The 21894-nt window shown below is 50.8% G+C and overlaps 1 protein-coding gene across 3 annotated transcripts in view; it reads left to right on the forward strand.

Annotated features, from left to right (window-relative positions):
- srgap3 (SLIT-ROBO Rho GTPase activating protein 3) overlaps positions 1–21894 on the forward strand; it is a 301988-nt gene that overhangs the window by 237738 nt on the left and 42356 nt on the right. For 2 of the 3 annotated variants that reach the window (XM_038810792.1, XM_038810794.1), the window contains exons 13-15: positions 9779–9839; positions 11948–12025; positions 17484–17618. In XM_038810792.1, the coding sequence (XP_038666720.1) occupies positions 9779–9839; positions 11948–12025; positions 17484–17618 (274 nt within the window). Of the gene's footprint in view, positions 1–809; positions 841–9778; positions 9840–11947; positions 12026–17483; positions 17619–21894 lie in introns of all 3 variants that reach the window. The other variant, XM_038810793.1, reaches the window with a different exon arrangement.

Raw genomic sequence — 21894 nt, forward strand, 5'->3', positions numbered from 1 at the left:
CTTTGATTACTTGAGGCATTGCCGTGGGATTGTGATCCTGCCCTCATCCAATCCCCACTTTCCTGTCAGTCTAAACACAACAATCAGAAGTGGGTATCATCATTGCCCATCCCTAATTGCCCCTGAACTGATTGGCTTGTTGGCCATTTCAGGGGGCAATTAAGCTTCAACACATTTCTGAGAGTTTGGAGTCACGTGACCGGGTAAGGATGGCAGATTTCCTTCCCTAAAGGACATTGGTGAACCAGATGGGTTTTTAACGACAATCGATAATGGTTTCACGATCACCATCACCATTACTGAGACTAGCTTCAAGTCCAAATTTTATTAATTGAATTGAAATTCCACCAGCTGCCGTGGTGAGATTTGAACCACTGCCCCCAAAGTGTTACTGGATTACTAATCCAGTGACATTACCACTACATCACCATCTCACAGGAGACGCATTCCTTGCATGTCCCTGGTTGTGCTGGCGACTGAATGAGCTCACAAGGTCATTTCAGTTGGTGTTTAAGAGTCGATCACGGTGGAGTGGGAATGGAGTCACGTATAAATCAGGCCTGTATCGACAGCAGCTTCCCTCCCTCGAGAACAATTAATGAACTGGTTGGGTTTTTAAACGAAAGCCAGGTTGCTTTGTGATGACTTTCTATACCACATGAGGAGCACTGGAGGTGCAGACAGCCCCAGACCCGATCAGCTGCCACTGCATTCGAGTCTCTTCCGACCTGTCCTGAGGCCTCTGTGGGATCATGCGTACTTTATCTCTTTGCTTCATCTATGTTTTTTTCTTGCTTCGCTGCTGACAGAGGAAGAAGGAATGCTCGAACAAGGACTCAGGTATACACTGTAGAGCTAGCTACCGAAGCAGGGTGGATGGGGGAGGGGGCGGGGAAAGGGGGTCCCCCGTAGAGCATTGCTGCCACTGGTGACCCAGGACACCATTTTTGTGGAACCCTCAGAGGGATCATAGGGTTTGGAGAGTAATGGCTTTTCAGTTGGGCAGTTTTAATCGTGATAAGTTAGGAGACAAACACACAGCATGGCTTCACAGTGACCGTAGGGAGTGTCCTCATCGGGAGCTAGGGTTTTTTGGAACCGCCAGGGCTTGAACACTGGAGCATCCAGAAAGCCCTGCTGGCAACCTGAATGAACAGTCACAGGAAAAAATGGTTAATTGGAACACCCTTATTTAACGGTTATAAGGATATTGAAGATGGGGGTTTTGGGGAGGATGTTTGACGGGACAAGGTACTGTAGTCACATACAGGCCCAATCAGGTAAGGACACAGGATTTATTTTCCATTATTTCCATTAAAAGGGTCAGTGAACCATTGGTTACTCTTGTTTTACTGGTATCAGGGTCCTCTCACAACCATGATCCTGACACCCCCCCCCCTCCCCCCCCGCAATGCTGGAGCAAGACCCCCACCCCAGCTGAATGCATCCCCTCGGCCCCTCTCATAGCCCCAGCATCATCGATGCCGGTTGGAAATCCATAACCCCAGATGAGGTTGGCTGACCTCGCACGGACTGGGAATCAAGCTTTTCCCCTGGGATCGTTCGGTGATTCCCAACAGGGAGCAGCGAGGGCAGAGACCAGTGCAGAGAAAAGCAAAGAAATGCAGCTGCCTCCTAGTCTTTTTCGATTTGACCAAAATCAACGCTATTTATATGTAAATAAAACTGGCACTGACAACAAAAGATTGGGTGGGGCACTGTAGGTAAAGAGGAAGAGCTGTGAACAATATGCCCAAGTGATGAATAGAGACGCGAATGCCTGGGATAATTTGCCAGTGGCAAGCATCCTTCAACCATCCGAGCGTTCTGAACTGCAGACAATAATGCCGTTACCAGTGGCAACCAAGGGGTACTGTCAGAAGGAAAATGACATCCAGTAGAATTTGAGCATCGGAGACAGCAGAAGGCTGATAGGAGACACGGTGGTGAGCTGACATTAGCAGCAGTATTCATTGGCTAGGTTATACAGGACCCACCCAAGTACCAAAGGGAACCCTGAGACACCCTCCTGTCTTCAGCTGCACCCTACACCTCCCTCCCCCGCTCACACTGCATGACACATATAACACACGAGCAAAACATGAAAGGCTTAAATGGATTTAATTAAACTGATTTATTATCTGCCTTGTTTTATTTGGTGCAATATCTCCCTTGCTCAAACATCCGGAGACTAATTAACATTCATTTGAAATTGTGCTTTATGCATATTTCCCTGATTAGTATGCAAAGTGTGATAGATTCAAAGTCTTTGCATTGATCGACGTCCACGTAACTTTGTCCGAACAAGGGAAGAAGTTTTCCATTTTTTTGTCCTCTGCAAATATCTGAGCTGAGTTCCCTGTGGGTGGGGATATGATAGTACAGGATCTGACAGACCCTCATGAGCCTTGGGCAATCACGTATCATTGCAATGAAGCATGTTTTACACACATGCACATAATAGACACATTTATGACCACGAGTCATCAGGGAATAATCTGGACAGGTTAAGAGGAGATTTAGTCAGGCTATCCAAGATTATGAGAGGTTCTCAGTGAATGAATAAGTGTTTTCCTGTGGCAGGAGGGTTAGTAATCAAACACAAATTTAAAACCCTTGGCAAAAGAACCAGAGGCAAGTTGAGTTTTTTAATTGTTTTGGTAAGCATGCAAAGGGAAAAGTAACTTTCAAAGAGAAAAGTTAATAAATATTTGAAGTGCAAACAGTTGTCAGGTTTGAGAGCAAGATCATTGGAATGGGACTAATTCAGGGGTGGGCAAACTTTTCCGTGCAAGGGCCGCATTCAGAAATTCACAATTCACAAAGGGCCGCATAGTATATTAAGTAAAATAATTACGTCACCCGGTTATGATTCTGGGCGCCTCATATAGGACATAGAACAGTACAGCACAGAACAGGCCCTTCGGCCCTCGACGTTGTGCCAAGCAATGATCACCCTACTCAAGTCAACGTATCCACCCTATACCAGTAAGTAACCCAACAGCCCCCCCACCCATTAACCTTTAAAAAAAAATTTAAAAAAAAAAAAAAAAAAATTTTTTTTAAAAAAAATTTTTTTTTTTTTTTTTTAATGACTTGGTGGGCCGCAGAAATACCTTTGGCGGGCCGCATGCGGCCCGCGGGCCGTAGTTTGCCCACCCCTGGACTAATTGGATCGCTCTTTCAAAGAGCCAGCACAGGTGTGATGGGCTGAATGGCCTCCTATGCTGTAAGATTCTAAAAGCTCTATTTGCCGGTAAATATCCTTGCCAGATTCCCCTCAGTATCCTTGTGATTAACTAACCAGGGCCAGATCACCCTTTGACAGGGAATATGTTGTCTTACTGATGTATGAAAGGTTCAATATAAATTCACATTTCTGTTCTTCCTTTTTGAATAAATTCACAAACCCAAGAGGCACCGGTTAGATAGGATTTACAAAGTAGGAACAGGCTGTGCAGTCTGACTGGGGTCTTCCAGTTGATACTCCACACAACCCTCTTTCCACCTATTTCATCTCACCCTATCACCGTATTCTTCTATTCCTCTCTCCCTCGTGCTTTGATGTATCTATGGTACTCGCCAAATGCATCCAGAGTTGACGTGGCAATTTGGACATTGTGCATTTACCGTCATCACCTTGATTCAAGCTCAACAGTAACTAATGAATGAGTTTCCATTGTCAAGTGACAGTATGAGTGAGTTTGACAGTTATTGATTATCCTGGTGGCTGTGGGCCCACAGTACAAAATTGCCCCTCATTCGGAAACCTTGCACAGGAAGTGTCTGACATGGAACATGGGAGAGGTGGCAGAAAGAAACACAATCATTCGAGTTTAAGGTTGAGGCATATTGTTAGGACAATTCAGCACAGAGGATTTTAAGTACGTTTATAAACTTTACTATGGCTGACTTGGTGTATTTGATGGATCTGTCTAGAGACCTTCACTTTGTATCTTGTAGCAACGTGACACAAAATTAGCTGAGTAATAGGAAACAGCTTGAAGTGGTTAATGGATAATTTTCGGGCTGGAGGGATGGTCTGTAGCAGAGTACCCCAGGGGTCGGTATTGGAACCCTTGCTTTTCCTGATATATATTAATGATCTAGACCTTGGTGTGCAGGGGACAATTTCAAAGTTTGTGGATGATAAAAAAACTTGGAAACATTCTAAACTTTGAGGACAGTTTAGAACATCAAAAGGACATAGACAAGTTGGTGAAGTGGGCAGATAAGTGAGAGATGAAGTTCAATGCAAAGAAATATAAAGTGATTAATTTTGGTGGGAAGAGCATGAAGAGGCAATGCAAAATAAAGGTCATAATTCTTAAGGGTGTGTAAGATTAGAGGGACCTGGGTGTATATGTGCCGAGATCATTGAAGGTGACATGACAGGTGGAGAGAGCCGTTAATAAAGCATATAGTATCCTGGGCTTTATTAATAGGAACACAAATGGAAGGAGGTTATGCTGAACTTATACAAGACACTAGTTAGACCTTTGCTGGAATATTGTGTATAGCTCTGGGCGCCACATTATAGGAATGATGTGGACGCATTGGAGAGAGTGCAGAAGAGGATTACAGGAATGATTCCAGGGGTGAACCTTGGATAGATTGGAGAGGTTGGGACTGTTCTCCTTGGAGGGGGCTGGACATAGTAGACAGGGAGAAACCTTTCCCCTGTTAAAAGGATTGAGAACGAGATGCCATAGATTTAATGTGATTTGCAAAAAAAGAAAATGTGATGTGAGAAGAAACTTTTTCACATAACGAGTGGTTCAGGTCTGGAATGCACGGCCTGTATTTGTGGTGGGAGCAGGTTCAATCTAGGCATTCAAGAGGATATTAGATGATTATTTGAAAAGAAACAAATGTACAGGAGTATGGGGAATGGCACTGAACCATAATGCTCATCTGAAGAGCCAGTGAAGATACAATGGCAGAATGGCCTCCTACTGCACTGTAACTATTTTATGATTATGTGATCTGTCCTGTACCTTCCTTGGGAGTATCTGATGGTAACAGGATAGAGGGAGATTTAGAACATAGAACATACAGTGCAGAAGGAGGCCATTCAGCCCATTGAGTCTGCACCGACCCACTTAAGCCCTCACTTCCACCCTATCCCCGTAACCCACTAACCCCTCCTACCCTTTTTGGTCACTAAGGGTAATTTATCATGGCCAATCAACCTAACCTGCATGTCTTTGGACTGTGGGAGGAAACCGGAGCGCCCGGAGGAAACCCACACAGACACGGGGAGAACGTGCAGATTCCGCACAGACAGTGGCCCAGCGGGGAATCGAACCTGGGACTCTGGCGCTGTGAAGCCACAGTGCTATCCACCTGTGCTACCGTGCTGCCCTCTGTTAATAATTGACTCTGGGGATTCAACCTCAAAAGGAATTTTCCACCCATCACTTCTCTTTCAAAATATGAAACTTCTCTCATTTACTCTGGATCTAACCCATGCTGTACTTGTCCTGAAATGATTGATGGGGAGAGTGCAGAGGGAGCTTTACTCTGTATATAATCCTGTGCTGTACCTGTCCTAGGAATGTTTGATGGTATAGTGTTGAGGGAGCTTTACTCTGCATCTAACCTGTGCTTTACCATGCTGTGAATGTTTGATGGGGACAGTGTAGAGGCAGCTTTACTCTATATCTAACCCTGTGCTGTATCTCTCCTGTGAATGTTTGATGGGGACACAGAAGAGGGATCTTTACTCTGTGTCTAACGCTGTGCTGTACTTGTCCTTGGAGTGCTTGATGGGGAAAGTGTGGAGGGACCTTTTGGCTGTATCTAACCCCGTGATGTAGCTGTCCTGGGACTGTTTGATGGGGACAATGTAGGGCAGTATTTTTCAAACTTTTCTTTCCTGGGACCCATTTTTGTAAACCATCGAACCTTCGCGACCCTTGTCGGCCGACCTTCGCAACCCATGCCAACCAACCTTCATGACACACGCCACATTCGCTTATCTTTAATGTGAAAGGGGAGCCTGCTTGGTCCTCAGGTTCCCAATTGAATCAGGTTCAAAGGATGAGAGGGCAATGTGCATATCAGGTGCAGATTTCAGCCAGTTCCTTTGTGCCATCTTCATCTTAATGAAAACGGAAAATCCAACCTCGCACATGTAGTTCGTCGTGAAGGGCAATAGCAACAAAATGGGCATGTTTTACTCAGCAGTGGATACTCCTGGGAAATGCTACTCCAGAGTGCTGACAGTCTCAGGGGCTTTCGGTGTGTTTTTAATGTGGTATTACAGGTCAGCTACAGCAGAGTAGACTTTTAATCTGGTGTCAGCACTAAAGTTAATAATTGATTCTGGGGATTCAACCTCAAAAGGAATTTTCCACCCATCGCTTCTCTTTCTAAATCTGAAACTTCTCCTCTCATTTGCCAGTACTTCATTGTATATAACACACATTAGGGCGGGATTCTCCGACCCCAGGCCGGGTCGGAGAATCGCCGGGGGGGGGGGGGGGGGGGAGAGCTATTCACGCGACGCCGGTCCACCGATTCCTCGGTGACCATGGAATCGGCGCCATTGGCATGGCGCAGTGCCCGTTGGACCGAGTGACCGCCGAGATAGGCCGTGTCCCCTGGCGCCGTTCACATGTGGTCCTACCCGGCGGGACCTCAGTGTTCATCCTGCGGGGGGCAGCCTGGTGGGCGGGGGGTGATCTGATCCTCGGGAGGGGGGGGGGGGGATCGGGGCCTAGGTTCCTCAGCGCCGGGCCCCTGTAGCTCTCCACCATGTTGCATCGGGGCAGGTGCGGAGAAGGAAACTAGCGCGCATGCGCAAATTTGCACCGGCCGTAGCGCGCACGCGCGCCCATTCTGACGCCCATATCGGCAGCTGGAGCTGTGTGAGTCACTTCAGTGCCGTGCTGGTCTCCTGTGCGGCGCAAGATGGCTGATCCTGGGGGAAAATTAACGCCGTCGTAAAATGCGACGGCGTTTATGACGGTGTCAACACTTAGCCTCAGGATCAGGGAATCCAGCCCCTGGTTTTTGCATCCTTATTTGCATTCGCACAATTAACAAAATCATGCTCAAGAAATCATCTCCCAATTTCAGTTTTTTCTTAGTAACCTCTGTTTACCAGAGATCCTGGAGCTCTGTATACAGCTCACACTAGCACTGCTTGGTCCTCTGTGGACTCTCCTGGGCAGGTGTCTCTAGCAGATTCAGTTGTGAGATCCTGGCCTGTTTCTGTCTCTCCGGCCCTTTCCTCCTTATAACAAAATGGTCCATCTTCAGTTCTTCACAGTCCTGTTGCCTTGCCTGCTCACAGCTAGAAAATGCAGAAAGTAATTTTGCGCCAAAAGCACGGAATTACAGGGTGTGTGACATCACTGTACATGTCAGGCGTGTGCCCAGCTCTCTGCCGCCTTTTCTGGCGGGAAGACTGCATCGTCCACATTTAAAAGCTGAGTAAGGGCACGATTCTCCGGAAACATTCCTAAGTTCATTTGTGGTTGCTTTTTCAGGGAGTTTTCAGCTGTTGAGTTCCTCACCGCTATTCAATGACACTTAGCAATGTTTTTGGGCCCCACATTTAGAATTTTGTTTAGCATTGGGGAGCTGCACTCAGGGATCGGCCAGCCATTTTGAAAGAGTGCCCCGATTTCTAAGTGAGCTTGTGGGTCCCCCATATATGGGAAATGTCACCCTCCACATATATGGGCACTACCCCACACCACCAAGTGAGGACACTGCACTATGGGATCTCTGGGGATTCCCCCCTCTTCAGGCCCCCCTAAGTCCCCTTACAGTGTCCCCTCCCTTCCAGGACCCCCACCTGTCACCCCCCAACCTCCACAGAAGCCCCTACTCACCTGCCCTGCACTCCCCCACCCTTCAAACCCCCCTCCACCTCATTTCATGGACATGGCACCCCTTGGCTCCTAACCCTTGGCAGTGACACCCGGGCACTCTTGCACTGGCACCCGGGCAGTGCTCCAACAGGCTTGGCAGTGGCACCCAGGCACTCTTGCACTGGCACCCGGGCACTCTTGCACTGGCACCCGGGCACTCTTGCACTGGCACCCGGGCACTCTTGCACTGGCACCCGGGCACTCTTGCACTGGCACCCAGGCACTCTTGCACTGGCACCCGGGCACTCTTGCACTGGCACCCGGGCACTCTTGCACTGGCACCCGGGCACTCTTGCACTGGCACCCGGGCACTCTTGCACTGGCACCCAGGCACTCTTGCACTGGCACCCGGGCACTCTTGCACTGGCACCCGGGCACTCTTGCACTGGCACCCGGGCACTCTTGCACTGGCACCCAGGCACTCTTGCACTGGCACCCGGGCACTCTTGCACTGGCACCCGGGCACTCTTGCACTGGCACCCGGGCAGTGCTCCAACAGGCTTGGCAGTGGCACCCAGGCACTCTTGCACTGGCACCCGGGCGCTCTTGCACTGGCACCCGGGCACTCTTGCACTGGCACCCGGGCAACTCTTGCACTGGCAACCCGGGCACTCTTGCACTGGCACCCAGGCACTCTTGCACTGGCACCCGGGCACTCTTGCACTGGCACCCGGGCACTCTTGCACTGGCACCCAGGCAGTGCTCCAACAGGCTTGGCAGTGTCACCAGGGCATCTTGGCAGTGCCAGGATGACGGTGCCATGGTTCCCACATTCCAGAGAGAGGTCCAGGAAGCCACCTTCACTTATCATGACCACCCAGGGTGTCTGATGGCCCGGGAGACCCCCCCCCCCGGGTGTCTGATGGCCCGGGAGACCCCCCCCCCCCCCCACCCCCCCCACCGGGGTGCCATTCTGCCTTGTCCACGTTTGTGTGGACCAGTACTGAATGGTGCCCGGCTGCAGCCTCCCTGGAGATGCTGCAGAATCGACGAGGCCGGTGGATCCCGAACAGCTAGGTTGTAAGTAGGTTTATTTCACGAGTGCCGTTTAGTCCTGCCCTTTTTGGGCGGAGTTCCCACGTCTCACGGGTCTTCGGTGAATCTCGTGAGGCAGGGAGGCTGTCAGGAGGTCCGCTGGAGGCCTCTCCCGGGATTCTCCGGCCGCATTGTGTTCTCCCTTCAGCACAACGCGACAAGAGAATCACGCCCTAAGTGTCGTTAGATAGCGGTGGGGAACTCGCCAGCAGAGCCGGTGGGAAACTCCCAGCTAAACCAGCCACAAATGACACTCAAAACACTTTTCCCTTAAATCGCGCCCATATCTGAACCAAACGTGATATTTATATGACCGATGACTGCAGGTTTTGGATTATTGTCCTCAGATTAATTTTTATGGAGATGATTTGCTCGAGAGCTGTGCTCAGTCTATCAGGTCAGGGCTGCACAATAGCACAGTGGTTAGCACTGTTGCTTCACATGCCAGGGTCCCAGGTTCGATTCCCAGCTTGGGTCACTGTCTGTGCAGAGTCTGCATGTTCTCCCCGTGTCTGCATGGGTTTCCTTCGGGAACTCTGGTTTCCTCCCACAAGTCCCGAAAGACGTGCTGTTAGGTAATTTGGACATTCTGAATTCTCCCTCAGCGTACCCGAACAGGTGCCGGAATGTGGTGGTTAGGGGATTTTCACAGTAACTTCGGTGCAGTGTTAATGCAAGCCTACTTGTGACACTAATAAAGATTATTATTATTATTTCTCGTTGTGTAAACCTTTGGCAGTTAAGGGCCGAGCGCACCTCTGATCTGTGCCCTGCATTCAACTGTCGGTTCTGTATGTGGCTGTTTGGGTCCTTGCTGTGCACCCTCTCATTTCCTGACAACTTCTCCCTTCTTTCATAAGGATTCTGGACAACCCATCCCACTCGTGGTGGAGAGCTGTATTCGATTCATCAATCTCTATGGTAATTCATATCCATAATGTTTGTTGTCTCCTCTGTCTTGAATATGCTGATTCCTGTTGGGAGTTCCCCTTCCTTGGCACCCCCTCCAACACACTTATCCATTCCTCATGTGCAGGAGCAGCAAGTAAGATTTCAAACCACAAGGGCATGAGTAAGAGCCCTTACAGGCTGAGCTGAGGGTTACCTGGTATTGACCAATAGCTTACGGATGGTTCTGGGTCACCTGGGCTCCATAACAAGTGTCCATGTTCTTCCAGATTATTTGGACTCGCCCAAAGCCCTCACACCTTCTAGCAGACGTTACTGTGATGGAAACACTAGATGGCGTGGGTACTGAAGCAAATTGGAGCATCCCTAACGATTTCCCAATTGAAACCAAGGACGCGATCTACCAGCCACGTCGCGCCCAAACAGGAGTGCTGGGGTAGCACTGCCAAGGGTCAGGGCCTGAGGGGGGAGACATGCTCATGAATGGAGGGTGAGGGTGGTATGAAGGGTGGGGATGCAGGGCAGGAAAGAAGGGGACTCAGGGAGGTTGGGGGGAGGTGAATGGTAGGGTTCCTACAAGGGCGGGGCTGTCAGGGACTGTGGGGGACCTGAAGAGGAGGGGCACCTCCGGAACCCCATAGCGGGGTGTCCTCACTTGGGTGGGGGGGGGGGGGGGGAAGAGTAATGCCCATGTGTGTGTGGGGGGGGGTAACATTGCCCATGGGTGGGAGTTGTGGGGGACCCACAAACTCACTTAGAGATTGGGGTATCCTTTCAAAATGCCGGCCTAATCTGACTTCAGCTCCCCAGTGATGAAAATAAGTAGGGACCAAACCAGTGAAAAACTCCTCAGCGCCTAAAAAAGTGACTACGGTGGAATTTACCGACCATCCCGCCACGTGTCTTTCAGCGGCGGAGGCAGTCCACCAGTGGGATTTACCAACACACTGTCAGCCCTTGTCACCGGGAAACCCGAAAGCCGGTGTGGAACTGGAATATCCTGTCGGCATGAACAGCCGGTAGATGACGCCTCAAGTGTCGTTAGATAGCGGTGGGAACTCACTGGCTGAGCCGGTGGGAAACCCCCAGCAAAACCTGCTACAAATAACACTTAGAAACTTTTCCATTAGATCGCGCACCAACAGTCCACAGAACAGGGTTGGAGACTGCTGTACGGGAGTATCTGGTTGGTCTGTAAAAGCCATGGGTGGGGTTTTCCCAGCCCGGGGCCGGGCCGGAGAATCCCCGCAACCGGGCCATGCCGCCCCGACGCCGGCACGCGATTCTCCGCAGAGCAGAGACTCGGCCCATTGGCACAGCACCAGTCGCGGGCCGCTGTACATGGCTGGGCCACCGATGGGCCAAATGACCACTCGGATGGGCCGAATGACCACTCTGAAAAGGCAGAGTCCCGCCGGCGCCGTCCACACCTGGTCGCAGCCGGCGGGAAGTCTGCGCGCAGGGTCGGGTGGCGGCCTGTGGGGGGGGTGGAGGGGGGCTCTGGCCCCGGGGAGGGCCCCCGATGGGGCCTGGCCCGCGATGGGGGCCCACCGATCGGCAGGCCAGCCTCTCACTCCACGGGCCTATTTCCTTACGTGCCGGCCCCTGAACTCCCGCGCCATGTTGCGTCGAGGCTGGCATGTTGAGGTAGGCCACTGCGCATGCGTGGGTTGGCGCTGGCGCCACTGCGCATGCGTGGATCCCGCGGCGCACAGTTTGCGCCGGGATGGGAGGCTGGAGCGGCGTGAACCGCTTCAGGGCCGTGCTAGCCCCCTGCAGGGGCCAGAATCTGTACTCCCAGCGGCCTGTTCACGCAGTTGTGAAACGCGACGGCATAGGCACACTGCTACCGAATGGGAGAATCCTGCCCCATACCTTTCAACTTGTGCCAAATTACATTCTGAAATGAGGATCTTTGATCAGAATGATGACATGTGATCTCTCCTGTTAGAGTAAAACAAAGGAGATGTTGAAAGAACAATCCATAGTCATTGTTATCAACCTTTTGCTTTGCGTAGTTGATAAGGTCCAACGCGCTCACTGGGCTCGGGACAGGTGTTGGTCACTTTTCTTTTTGTTTAATACTTAACATTTTCTCTAAATATCTGTTTAAATTTTAGGTTTACAGCAGCAGGGTATATTCCGTGTCCCGGGTTCTCAAAGTGAAGTCAATGATATCAAGAACGCCTTTGAGAGAGGTGAGTTTGAGGCTATTCTGCGCCTGGCAAAGGGCTGGACAATTCCAGGCTTCATTGCCTTCATATAGCTCTGCATGGATCCCTCTCTCCCTTCCCTCAGTCTAGCCATTCCCCCTCTCTCCCTTCTCTCCCTTCCCTCACTCTCTCCCCTCACTCTCTCCCTTCCCTCTCTCTCCCTTCCCTCTCTCCCTTCACTCTCTCTCTCCCTTCCCTCACTCTCTCCCTTCCCCCTCTCCCTTCCCTCACTCTCTCCCTTCCCTCAGTCTAGCCATTCCCCCTCTCTCCCTTCCCTCCCTCTCTCCCTTCCCTCTCTCTCTCCCTTCCCTCTCTCTCTCCCTTCCCTCTCTCTCTCCCTCTCTCTCTCCCTTCCCTCACTCTCTCCCTTCCCTCCCTCTCTCCCTCCCTCTCTCTCTCCCTTCCCTCTCTCTCCCTTCCCTCCCTCTCTCCCTTCCCTCAGTCTAGCCATTCCCCCTTTCTCCCTTCCCTCTCTCCCTTCCCTCCTCTCTCCCTTCCCTCCCTCTCTCCCTTCCCTCCCTCTCTCCCTTCCCTCCCTCTCTCCCTTCCCTCCCTCTCTCCCTTCCCTCCCTCTCTCCATTCCCTCCTCTCTCCCTTCCCTCTCTCTCCCTTCCCTCTTTCTCCCTTCCCTCCTCTCTCCCTTCCCTCACTCACTCCATCCCCTCACTCTCTCCCTTACCTCACTCTCCTTCTCTCACTCTCTCCCTTCCCTCTCTCTCCCTTCCCCCTCTCTCCCTTCCCTCACTCTCTCCCTTCCCTCTCTCCCTTCACTCTCTCTCTCCCTTCCCTCCCTCTCTCCCTTCCCTCACTCTCTCCCTTCCCTCCCTCTCTCCCTTCACTCTCTCTCCCTTCCTTCCCTCTCTCCCTTCCCTCCCTCTCTCTCCCTTCCCTCTCTCTCCTCCCTTCCCCCCTCTCTCCCTTCTCTCACTCTCTCCCTTCCCTCACTCTCTCCCTTCCCCTCTCTCTCCCTTCACTCTCTCTCTCCCTTCCCTCATTCTCTCCCTTCCCTCTCTCTCTCCCTTCCCTCACTCTCTCCCTCCCTCCCTCACTCTCTCCCTTCCCTCACTCTCTCCCTTCCCTCACTCTCCCTTCCCTCACTCTCTCCCTTCCCTCTCTCTCTCCCTTCCCTCTCTCTCTCCATTCCCTCTCTCTCTCCCTTCCCTCTCTCTCTCCCTTCCCTCTCTCTCTCCATTCCCTCTCTCTCCCTTCCCTCTCTCTCTCCATTCCCTCACTCTCTCCCTTCCCTCTCTCTCCCCCTCCCTCTCTCTCTCCTCCCTTCCCTCTCTCCCTTCCCTCACTCTCTCCCTTCCCTCACTCTCTCCCTTCCCTCACTCTCTCCCTTCCCTGTCTCTCTCCCTTCCCTCTCCCCTTCCCTCACTCCTCCCTTCCCTCACTCTCTCCCTTCCCTCACTCTCTCCCTTCCTCTCTCTCTCCCTTCCCTCTCTCTCTCCCTTCCCTCTCTCTCTCCCTTCCCTCTCTCTCTCCCTTCCCTCTCTCCCTTCCCTCACTCTCTCCCTTCCCTCACTCTCTCCCTTCCCCCTCTCTCCCTTCCCTCACTCTCTCCATTCCCTCACTCTCTCCCTTCCCTCACTCTCTCCCTTCCCTCACTCTCTCCATTCCCCCCTCCTTTCCCTCACTCTCACCATTCCCCCTCTCTCCCTTCCCTCACTCTCACCATTCCCCCTCTCTCCCTTCCCTCACTCTCTCCATTCCCCCTCTCCTTTCCCTCACTCTCACCATTCCCCCTCTCCCTTTCCTCACTCTCTCCATTCCCCCTCTCTCCCTTCTCTCCCCTCCCCTCTTCCCCCCTCCCTCCCTCCCTCCTTCCCTCCCCTCTTCTCCCTCCCTCCCCTCTTCCCTTTCCTGCCCTCTCTTCCCCCTTGTCTCTTCCCCATCTCCCCTCCCCCTCTTTTCCCTCCTCCCTCCCTCTCTTTCCTCCCCTCCCTCTCTTACCCCTCCCTCTCTTCCCCCCTCCCTCTCTTCCCCCTCCCTATCTGCTCTCTCTTTCCCCCTCCCTCCTCTCTTCCTCTTCCCCCTCCCTCCTCTCTTCCTCTTCCCCCCTCCCTCCTCTCTTCCTCTTCCCCTCCCTCCCTCCTCTCTTTCCCCTCCCTCCCTCCTCTCTTCCCCCTCCCTCCCTCCTCTCTTCCCCCTCCCTCCCTCCTCTCTTCCCCCTCCCTCCCCGCCTCTCTTCCCCCTCCCTCCCGCCTCTCTTCCCCCTCCCTCCCGCCTCTCTTTCCCCCTCCCTCCCGCCTCTCTTCCCCCTCCCTCCCGCCTCTCTTTCCCCCTCCCTCCCGCCTCTCTTCCCCCTCCCTCCCGCCTCTCTTCCCCCTCCCTCCCGCCTCTCTTCCCCCTCCCTCCCGCCTCTCTTCCCCCTCCCTCCCTCCTCCCTTCCCCCTCCCTCCCTCCTCCCTCCCCCCTCCCTTCCCCCCTCCCCCCGCCTCCCTTCCCCCTCCCTCCCGCCTCTCTTCCCCCTCCCTCCCGCCTCTCTTCCCCCTCCCTCCCGCCTCTCTTCCCCCTCCCTCCCGCCTCTCTTCCCCCTCCCTCCCGCCTCTCTTCCCCCTCCCTCCCGCCTCTCTTCCCCCTCCCTCCCGCCTCTCTTCCCCCTCCCCTCCCGCCTCTCTTCCCCCTCCCCTCCCGCCTCTCTTCCCCCTCCCCTCCCGCCTCTCTTCCCCCTCCCCTCCCGCCTCTCTTCCCCCTCCCTCCCACCTCTCTTTCCCCTCCCACCCTCCTCTCTTCCCCCTCCCACCCTCCTCTCTTCCCCCTCCCACCCTCCTCTCTTCCCCCTCCCACCCTCCTCTCTTCCCCCTCCCACCCTCCTCTCTTCCCCCTCCCTCCCTCCTCTCTTCCCCCTCCCTCCCTCCTCTCTTCCCCCTCCCTCCCTCCTCTCTTCCCCCTCCCTCCCTGCTCCCTTCCCCCCTCCCTCCCTGGGTTGCGCGCCAAATTGTAATTAAAACAGAGAGTGGGAACTGTACCAGAATCCTGGTGCTTGAATAAGGCCTGTAAAAAAATGCAGACACAGCGGGTGTTGATGGTATCTTGAGAGCTTCTGTTTCACTGACACTGTAGCAGTTTTGCAAGCAAAGCTTCACATACGGTACATTAACTGACATTGAGGGAGATTGCACATCTTAATAGAGTTTTAATGAGTGTTTGATTTTGTTAGCAAATTAGTTTTAACAAATTATACAATTACCTACTCACCTGGAATCAAGCCCTTGGGCGCCTTGAGTGAAAAGAAATGTGAAATAGGAATTTGCCCTGTTGTGATCTGCTGCATTAACCCATACACTGCCGTTCTCTCCAGGCCTTTGTACATTATTTCTACTTGGCTCACACACTAAGATATTAAAACAGTACTGAATCTACTCAAACACCGGACGTGGCTTAAATACAGGGATATTAACCGGATATTATTGATCCCAGTCCATTGTTTCTCGAAAGCGATTACTCAGTCAGCACTCCCTGGTTTATCTTGTCTAATTTTACTCTTTGATCCATGCTGTTGCCCTGTGCCTTGGGACCTGGCCTCAGTGTACTGTTCATTTGATATGCGTTTGATTACAATTCTTGCTCACTGTGATTGATTGGCTAAGCCTGGATATGGAGTCAGGGAAAAGTAAACCAACTGTTGAAAGAGCTGGAAGCGAGAGGGGATGCATGGAGCAGACATTTTAAAGCTCTGCAGGTGCTTAAGTGTTTAACAAATTATGCCTGTTAAACTTGGAGTAACTTGTGTCATCTCTGCATAACTCTAATTGTATAACACCCGTTATTGCAAGAGGTTTTTAACTGAGAATGGGTTTCAGGAGGTTGCGGTGAACGTAAAATTGGCTTGATGTCATCACTTTGAGGCTGGGGATGTTGTAACTCCTGAGCTTCGCTTATATCCTGCCCGCCCACCCCCTTAATGGAGCAGGCAGTGTCGAGGTGGCTGTACCCTGCAGGTCAGAATTGTAGGCCCCGGAGACTACCCACTGATCCCATGATAAGGTGTGAGAGGGAAAGGGGTTCAAGTCCCACTACGGGGATTTCAGCATGACAATCGAGGCTGACGTATGTCACGGAGGCCAATGCACTGTTAAAGGTGCTGGCTTTCAGAGGAGATACTAAACCCAGACCCTCGTCTGCCCGATCGGATGTCAAGGATCCCATAGCACTATTTTGAAGAAGAGCAGGCAAGTTATCTCCTTTGACAAGGTGCTGCATAGGAGACTGTTAAATAAGTTAAGAGTCCATGGTGTTAAGGTTAAAATCCTGGCATGAATAGAGGATTGGCTGACTGGCAAAAGGCAAAGAGTGGGGTTACAGGGGTGTTTTTCAGGATGGCAGCCGGTGACTAGTGGTGTGCCTCAGGGGTCTGTGCTGGGACCACAACTTTTCACAATATACATTAATGATCTGGAAGAAGGAACTGAAGGCACTGTTGTTAAGTTTGCAGATGATACAAAGATCTGTAGAGGGACAGGTAGTATAAAGGAAGCAGGCGGGCTGCAGAAGGATTTGGACAAGCTAGGAGAGTGGGCAGTGAAGTGGCAAATGAAATACAATGTGGAAAGGTGTGAGGTTATGCACTTTGGAAGGGGGAATTTAGGCATATACTATTTTCTAAATGGGGAAATGCTTAGGAAATCAGAAGCACAAAGGGACTTGAGAGTCCTTATTCACAATTCTGTTAAGGTTAACGTGCAGGTTCAGTCGGCAGTTAAGAAGGCAAATACAATTTTAGCATTCTTGTCAAGAGGGCTAGAATACAAGACCAGGAAGGTACTTCTAAGGCTGTATAAGGCTTTGGTCAGACCCCATTGGGAGTATTGTGAGCAGTTTTGGGCTCCGTATCTGAGTAAGGATGTGCTGGCCTTGGAAAGGGTCCAGAGGAGGTTCACAAGAATGATCCCTGGAATGAAGAACTTGTCGCATGAAGAACAGTTGAGGACTCTGTGTCTATACTCGTTGGAGTTTAGAAAGATGAGGGGGATCTTATGTGGGAGAAGGCAAGAGAATGGAGGAGATGTGAAAAATATCAGCCATGATTGAATGGCAGAGCAGACTCAATTGGCCAAGTGGCCTAATTCTGCTCCTATGTCTTCTGATCCCAGCAAATATTTACACCCGTCAATCGACATCACCAAAAATAGAGGGGTTTGGTCATTATCACATTGTTCTTTGTGGGAGCTTAGTGCGCATAAGTTAACTGTCATGTTCCCTATGTTGCCAAAGTGACTATACTTCAAAAAAAAGTACTTCATTAGTTGTGAAGTGTTTGGAGACGGATGGTGGCTGTTAAAGATGCTATATAAATTCAGGCCTTTTCTTTCTTTTGACAGTGGGTAGCTCAGAGTGGCAGATGCCCAGATTTTTCTTCTGTGGCCCTGGTGCCTGAATCTTCTCCCTGCGAGCACGGTGCTCAAGGTCTTGCACTAATAATATTTCCTTTACAAACTAGGTGAGGACCCTCTAGTGGATGACCACAACGAACACGATATCAACTCGGTAGCCGGTGTCCTGAAGCTGTACTTCCGAGGCCTGGAAAACCCACTCTTCCCCAAGGAGAGATTCCTGGATTTAATCTGCTCCATTAGTAAGTACGGGCCATTGAGGCTTTTCTTTATCACACTCCCTATGTAGCTTCATGACACTCGGCAATGATGGTGCTGCAACGTATCGAAAGGTGGCTTGGCCACCAGTATTGGCTGTAAACTCTGCTCCTGCACGAGCCAGCAAGTGCAGTGATGCACTTTGAGACTACATTAGTGAACAAGGGATTTACTAACAAGTCATGTCGAGAAGCAGCATTTTGCAGCCAATTCTAGAATACGTCTGCCCCAGGAGAACTCCTCCACCTGGGATCATTCCCCCACTCTGCTGTGTTGCCCTCAGAAGGCCAATCACCCCTAGGGAGGTTCACTATCCTAACAGGTTCAGTACCATTTATCCTGATGATCCTGGAACTGGTAACAAATCATTGGGTCTCTGCAGAGCGAGAGAGCAGACAGGTTTAAAACATTTGGCAAAAAACAGAAGGGAAATTAGTTTTATTTTTACGAGGCAGGTTGTCACGATCTGGAAGGTGCTGCCTGAAAGGCATGGAAAAAGCAGACTCAATAGCAACTTTCAAAAGGAACTTAATAAATTCCTGCGCAGGAAAAAAGGGGAAAGAGGAGGTGGAATGGAACTAATTAGCTCCTTTGATTGGTCAGGAAAAGCATGATGGGCCAAATGGCCTTTTGTGCTGCGAGGCCGATCAGCATCTGGGAGGGAAAGTGTGGGGAAGGTTTCAGCGAAGTATCCTCAGTCAATATTGAATGTAGAACTCTCCTACCACAGGGAGTGGTCCGCTGTAGCTGTATTTAATGGGAAGCTAAACAAGCATTTGAGAGAGAAAGAAATAGAGGTTTTGCGATAGTAGATTTCGATGAGGATGGGAGGATGTTCAAGCATAAAAAACAGCATGGACTGGTTGGTCAAGATATCAAATGTGTGATCATTAAACATTACCTGGTCTTCATCACGTTACTGATTGCTGTATCTTGCTGTGTGCATATTGGCTGCCACATTTCCTGCATTACAACAGTGACTACACCTCAAAAGGTACTTAATTGGCTGTGATGCCCTCTGAGATACCCACTGGTCATGAATGACACTATATACATGCAAGTCATTTCTTCCTCTCCCCCCCCCCCACCCCCCCCCCCCCCCCCCCCCCCCCCCCCACACACACACACACACACACACCTTTCCCAGAGGCTATTAACTCCAGGAGGTGAGATTTGAAGTTGACCCCAAAATGTGGCCCAGAGGTTGATGCATTTTGATGTCTGTACCCAGTGACAAATGCTGTCAAGTCTCCATTGTTAGCAAGGCACTGCAGACTGCTGAGACGTTTCCAAAATAGCTGCTGATCCCCAATCTCACTGGGTTTACCTTCATTAAGACCATAAAACGTAGGAGCAGAAATAGGCCACTCGGCCCATCAGGTCTGCTCTGCCATTCAATGAGACCATGGCCCATCTCTCAGTATCTACTGTGCCAAGCTCCTGAGAATTCTATATGTCTCAATAAGGTCACCTCTCATTCTCTGAAACTCCAATGAATGCAGACCCGACCAACTCAACCTCTCTTCAAAAGAAAATCTCTCCATAGCCGGGATCAACCTCGTGAACATTCTCTGGACTGCCTCCAATGCCAGTATATCTTTCCTTAGATAAGGGGACCAAAAGTGTTCACAGTATTCCAGGTGTGGTCTAACTCGTGCTTTGTACAGTTTTAGCTGGACTTCCCTATTTTGATACTCCATTCCTTTTGAAATCAAGGCGAACATTCCATTTGCCTTCCCAATTATCTGCTGAATGTGCGTCCTAGCTTTTTATGATTTGTACACATATTGCAGGAAGGCCTGTAGTAATCTAAACTGACCTCCAACGCTGCTCCATTTTCACCTCTCCACCTTGTCTCCGTAATGGCCTTGTTGCGCTGCTCCTTACCTGCCCCACATGTCCACACTCCTCTCTTCCCCTCACACCTTCCACAGGAGTTTCACTTCCTTGTTCCCTGATTCTGCCTCCTCCAGGGGACAGAGACGGCAGCTAGGGCTTCAGGAACTGTGCCCCAGAAAGAGGGGAGGAGGTGGCATACAGGTAATGTTAAGAGACCAGTAAAAGCCTAGGCTAATGCTCTGGGGTCAGGGATTCAAATCCCACCGTGGCAGCTGGTCGAATTTAAATTCAATGTATAAATCTGGAATTGAATGCTAGTTACCATGACAACGATCATTGATTGTCGCAAAAATCTATCAGGTTCACCAATGTCCTTGAGGGAAATCTGCCGTCCTTACCTGGTCTGGCCTACATGTGACTCCAGATCCAAGGCAATGTGGTTGAATCTAAATGCCCTCTGAAATGGGCCGAGCAAGCCACTCTGTCATACTGAACCACTAAGGAAAAGTCAAAAATTGATCTAGGCACTGGAAATGACAATTGCACACCCAGCTCTGTCAACCCTGCAAAGCCCTCCTTAAAGGGGCTTTTCATAGTAAGTTCATACTTGTGACAATAAAAGGTTATTTTTATTATTATTATTAACATCTGGAGTTTTGTGTTAAAATTGGAAGAGCTGCCCCACAGACTAGTCACGGGATCATACCTTACAGTCCCAGACACAGTCATCGCCATCACTGGCTATATCCTGACCCACCAGCAGGATGACCCACCAGAGATGGCTGCACAGTGGTATACAGTTGGGAGGAAATCCTCAACATGAAGTCTCATGGCATCAGCTCAAACATGAGCAAGGAAGTATCCTGCTAATTACCACATACCGGCCCTCCGCTCCACCCCATCAGCTGATGAATCCGCACTTATCCATGTTGAACACCACTTGGAGGAAGCATTGAGACTGTCAAGGGCACATAATGTAGTCTGGTGGGGAACGTCAATGTCCGTCACCAAGAGCTGCTCATTGGCTCAGTTGTACTCTACTGATTGAGCTGTCCAGGTTCTGATTGAAATAGCTACTAGTATGGGCCTGCAGCAGATGGAAGCAACAAGAGGGAATAGCTTACTTGACCTCATCCTCACCAATCTACCTGTCATAGATATACCTGTCCATGATAGTTTTGGAGGAGTTGCCGCCACACAGCCCATGTAAAGATGATGTTCCATCTTCACATTGAAGACACCCTCCATCGTGTTGTGTGGCACTGTCATCGTACTAAATGGGGTAGATTCAGAACACATCTAGCAACTCAAGACTGGGCATCCATGGGGAGCTGTGGGCCATCAGCAGCAGCAGCAGTATTATATTCAACCACAATCTGCAACCTCATGGCCTGATGTATCCCCCACTCTACCATTCTTGCCCAGCCAGGGGATCAACTCTGGTTCAATAAAAAGTGCAGGAGAGCATGAGGAGCAACACCCAGGCATACCTAAAATGAAGTGTCAACCTGGTGAAGCTAACACAAAGAAAATCAGGACAAATGCAACTAATGCCAAGTTGTGGAAGCAGCATGCGATAATCAGAACCAATGGATCAACTCAAAAGCTCTGCAGTATCCAGCCGTGAATGGTGGTGGGCAACGACACAACTCACTGGAGGAGGAGGTTCCACAAATATTCCCATTCGCAATAAAAGTGGAGTCCAGCACATCAGCGCAGAAGACAAAGCTGAAGCATTCTCAACAATCTTCAGTCAGAAACGCCGAGTGGAGGTCCCCAGCATCACAAATGTCAGTCTTGCCACAGATGCCAATTCGATTCACTCCACGTGATATCAAGAAACAGCTGAAGTCGCCATGTCCAAGGTTGTGGGGGTGAGGGTGCTCCGCCCACTCGTGGCAGTCTTTGGGTTATCAGAACAGCCAGAGCTCTTTATGCGGGAGAGGAGCAGATGCCCTAGCCTTTGCCTCCCGCTGGAGACTCCTGCTCAGCTGAAGATCAGCAGCACAGCCCAAGGCCACAGACTGACTGTCCGGCTTAGCAGAATTCCTTAAATTGGTAAAAAAAATAAAATTCACAATTCGAAATATGGAAGAAGGTTTCCTCAACACATGGAAGCAATTCCATTTCATTTCATTTCAATTCACCAGCTTGTTCAAAGGCTTGTTTGTGACCAAAAGCCAATGAGCGGGGGTGGGAGAAAGAGGGATGGTGGGGGAAGACCGATACAGATTATGGAAGAGTGGGGGGGCGATATGAAAAGATGAGGGGGGTGACTTCAACCAGAATACAGAATAAGCAGGGCAGAGGAGCCAGAGAGGACCAATAGCAGGGAAGCACATGGGTGCGACCGCAACAACAGCACCAACATACGCCTGGGTGGCACCAAACATGCCCCTGGTATGGTTCAATACCAAGAGG

The sequence above is a fragment of the Scyliorhinus canicula genome, chromosome 11 (genome assembly GCF_902713615.1).
Source record: "Scyliorhinus canicula chromosome 11, sScyCan1.1, whole genome shotgun sequence".
Taxonomy (NCBI): Eukaryota; Metazoa; Chordata; class Chondrichthyes; order Carcharhiniformes; family Scyliorhinidae; genus Scyliorhinus; species Scyliorhinus canicula.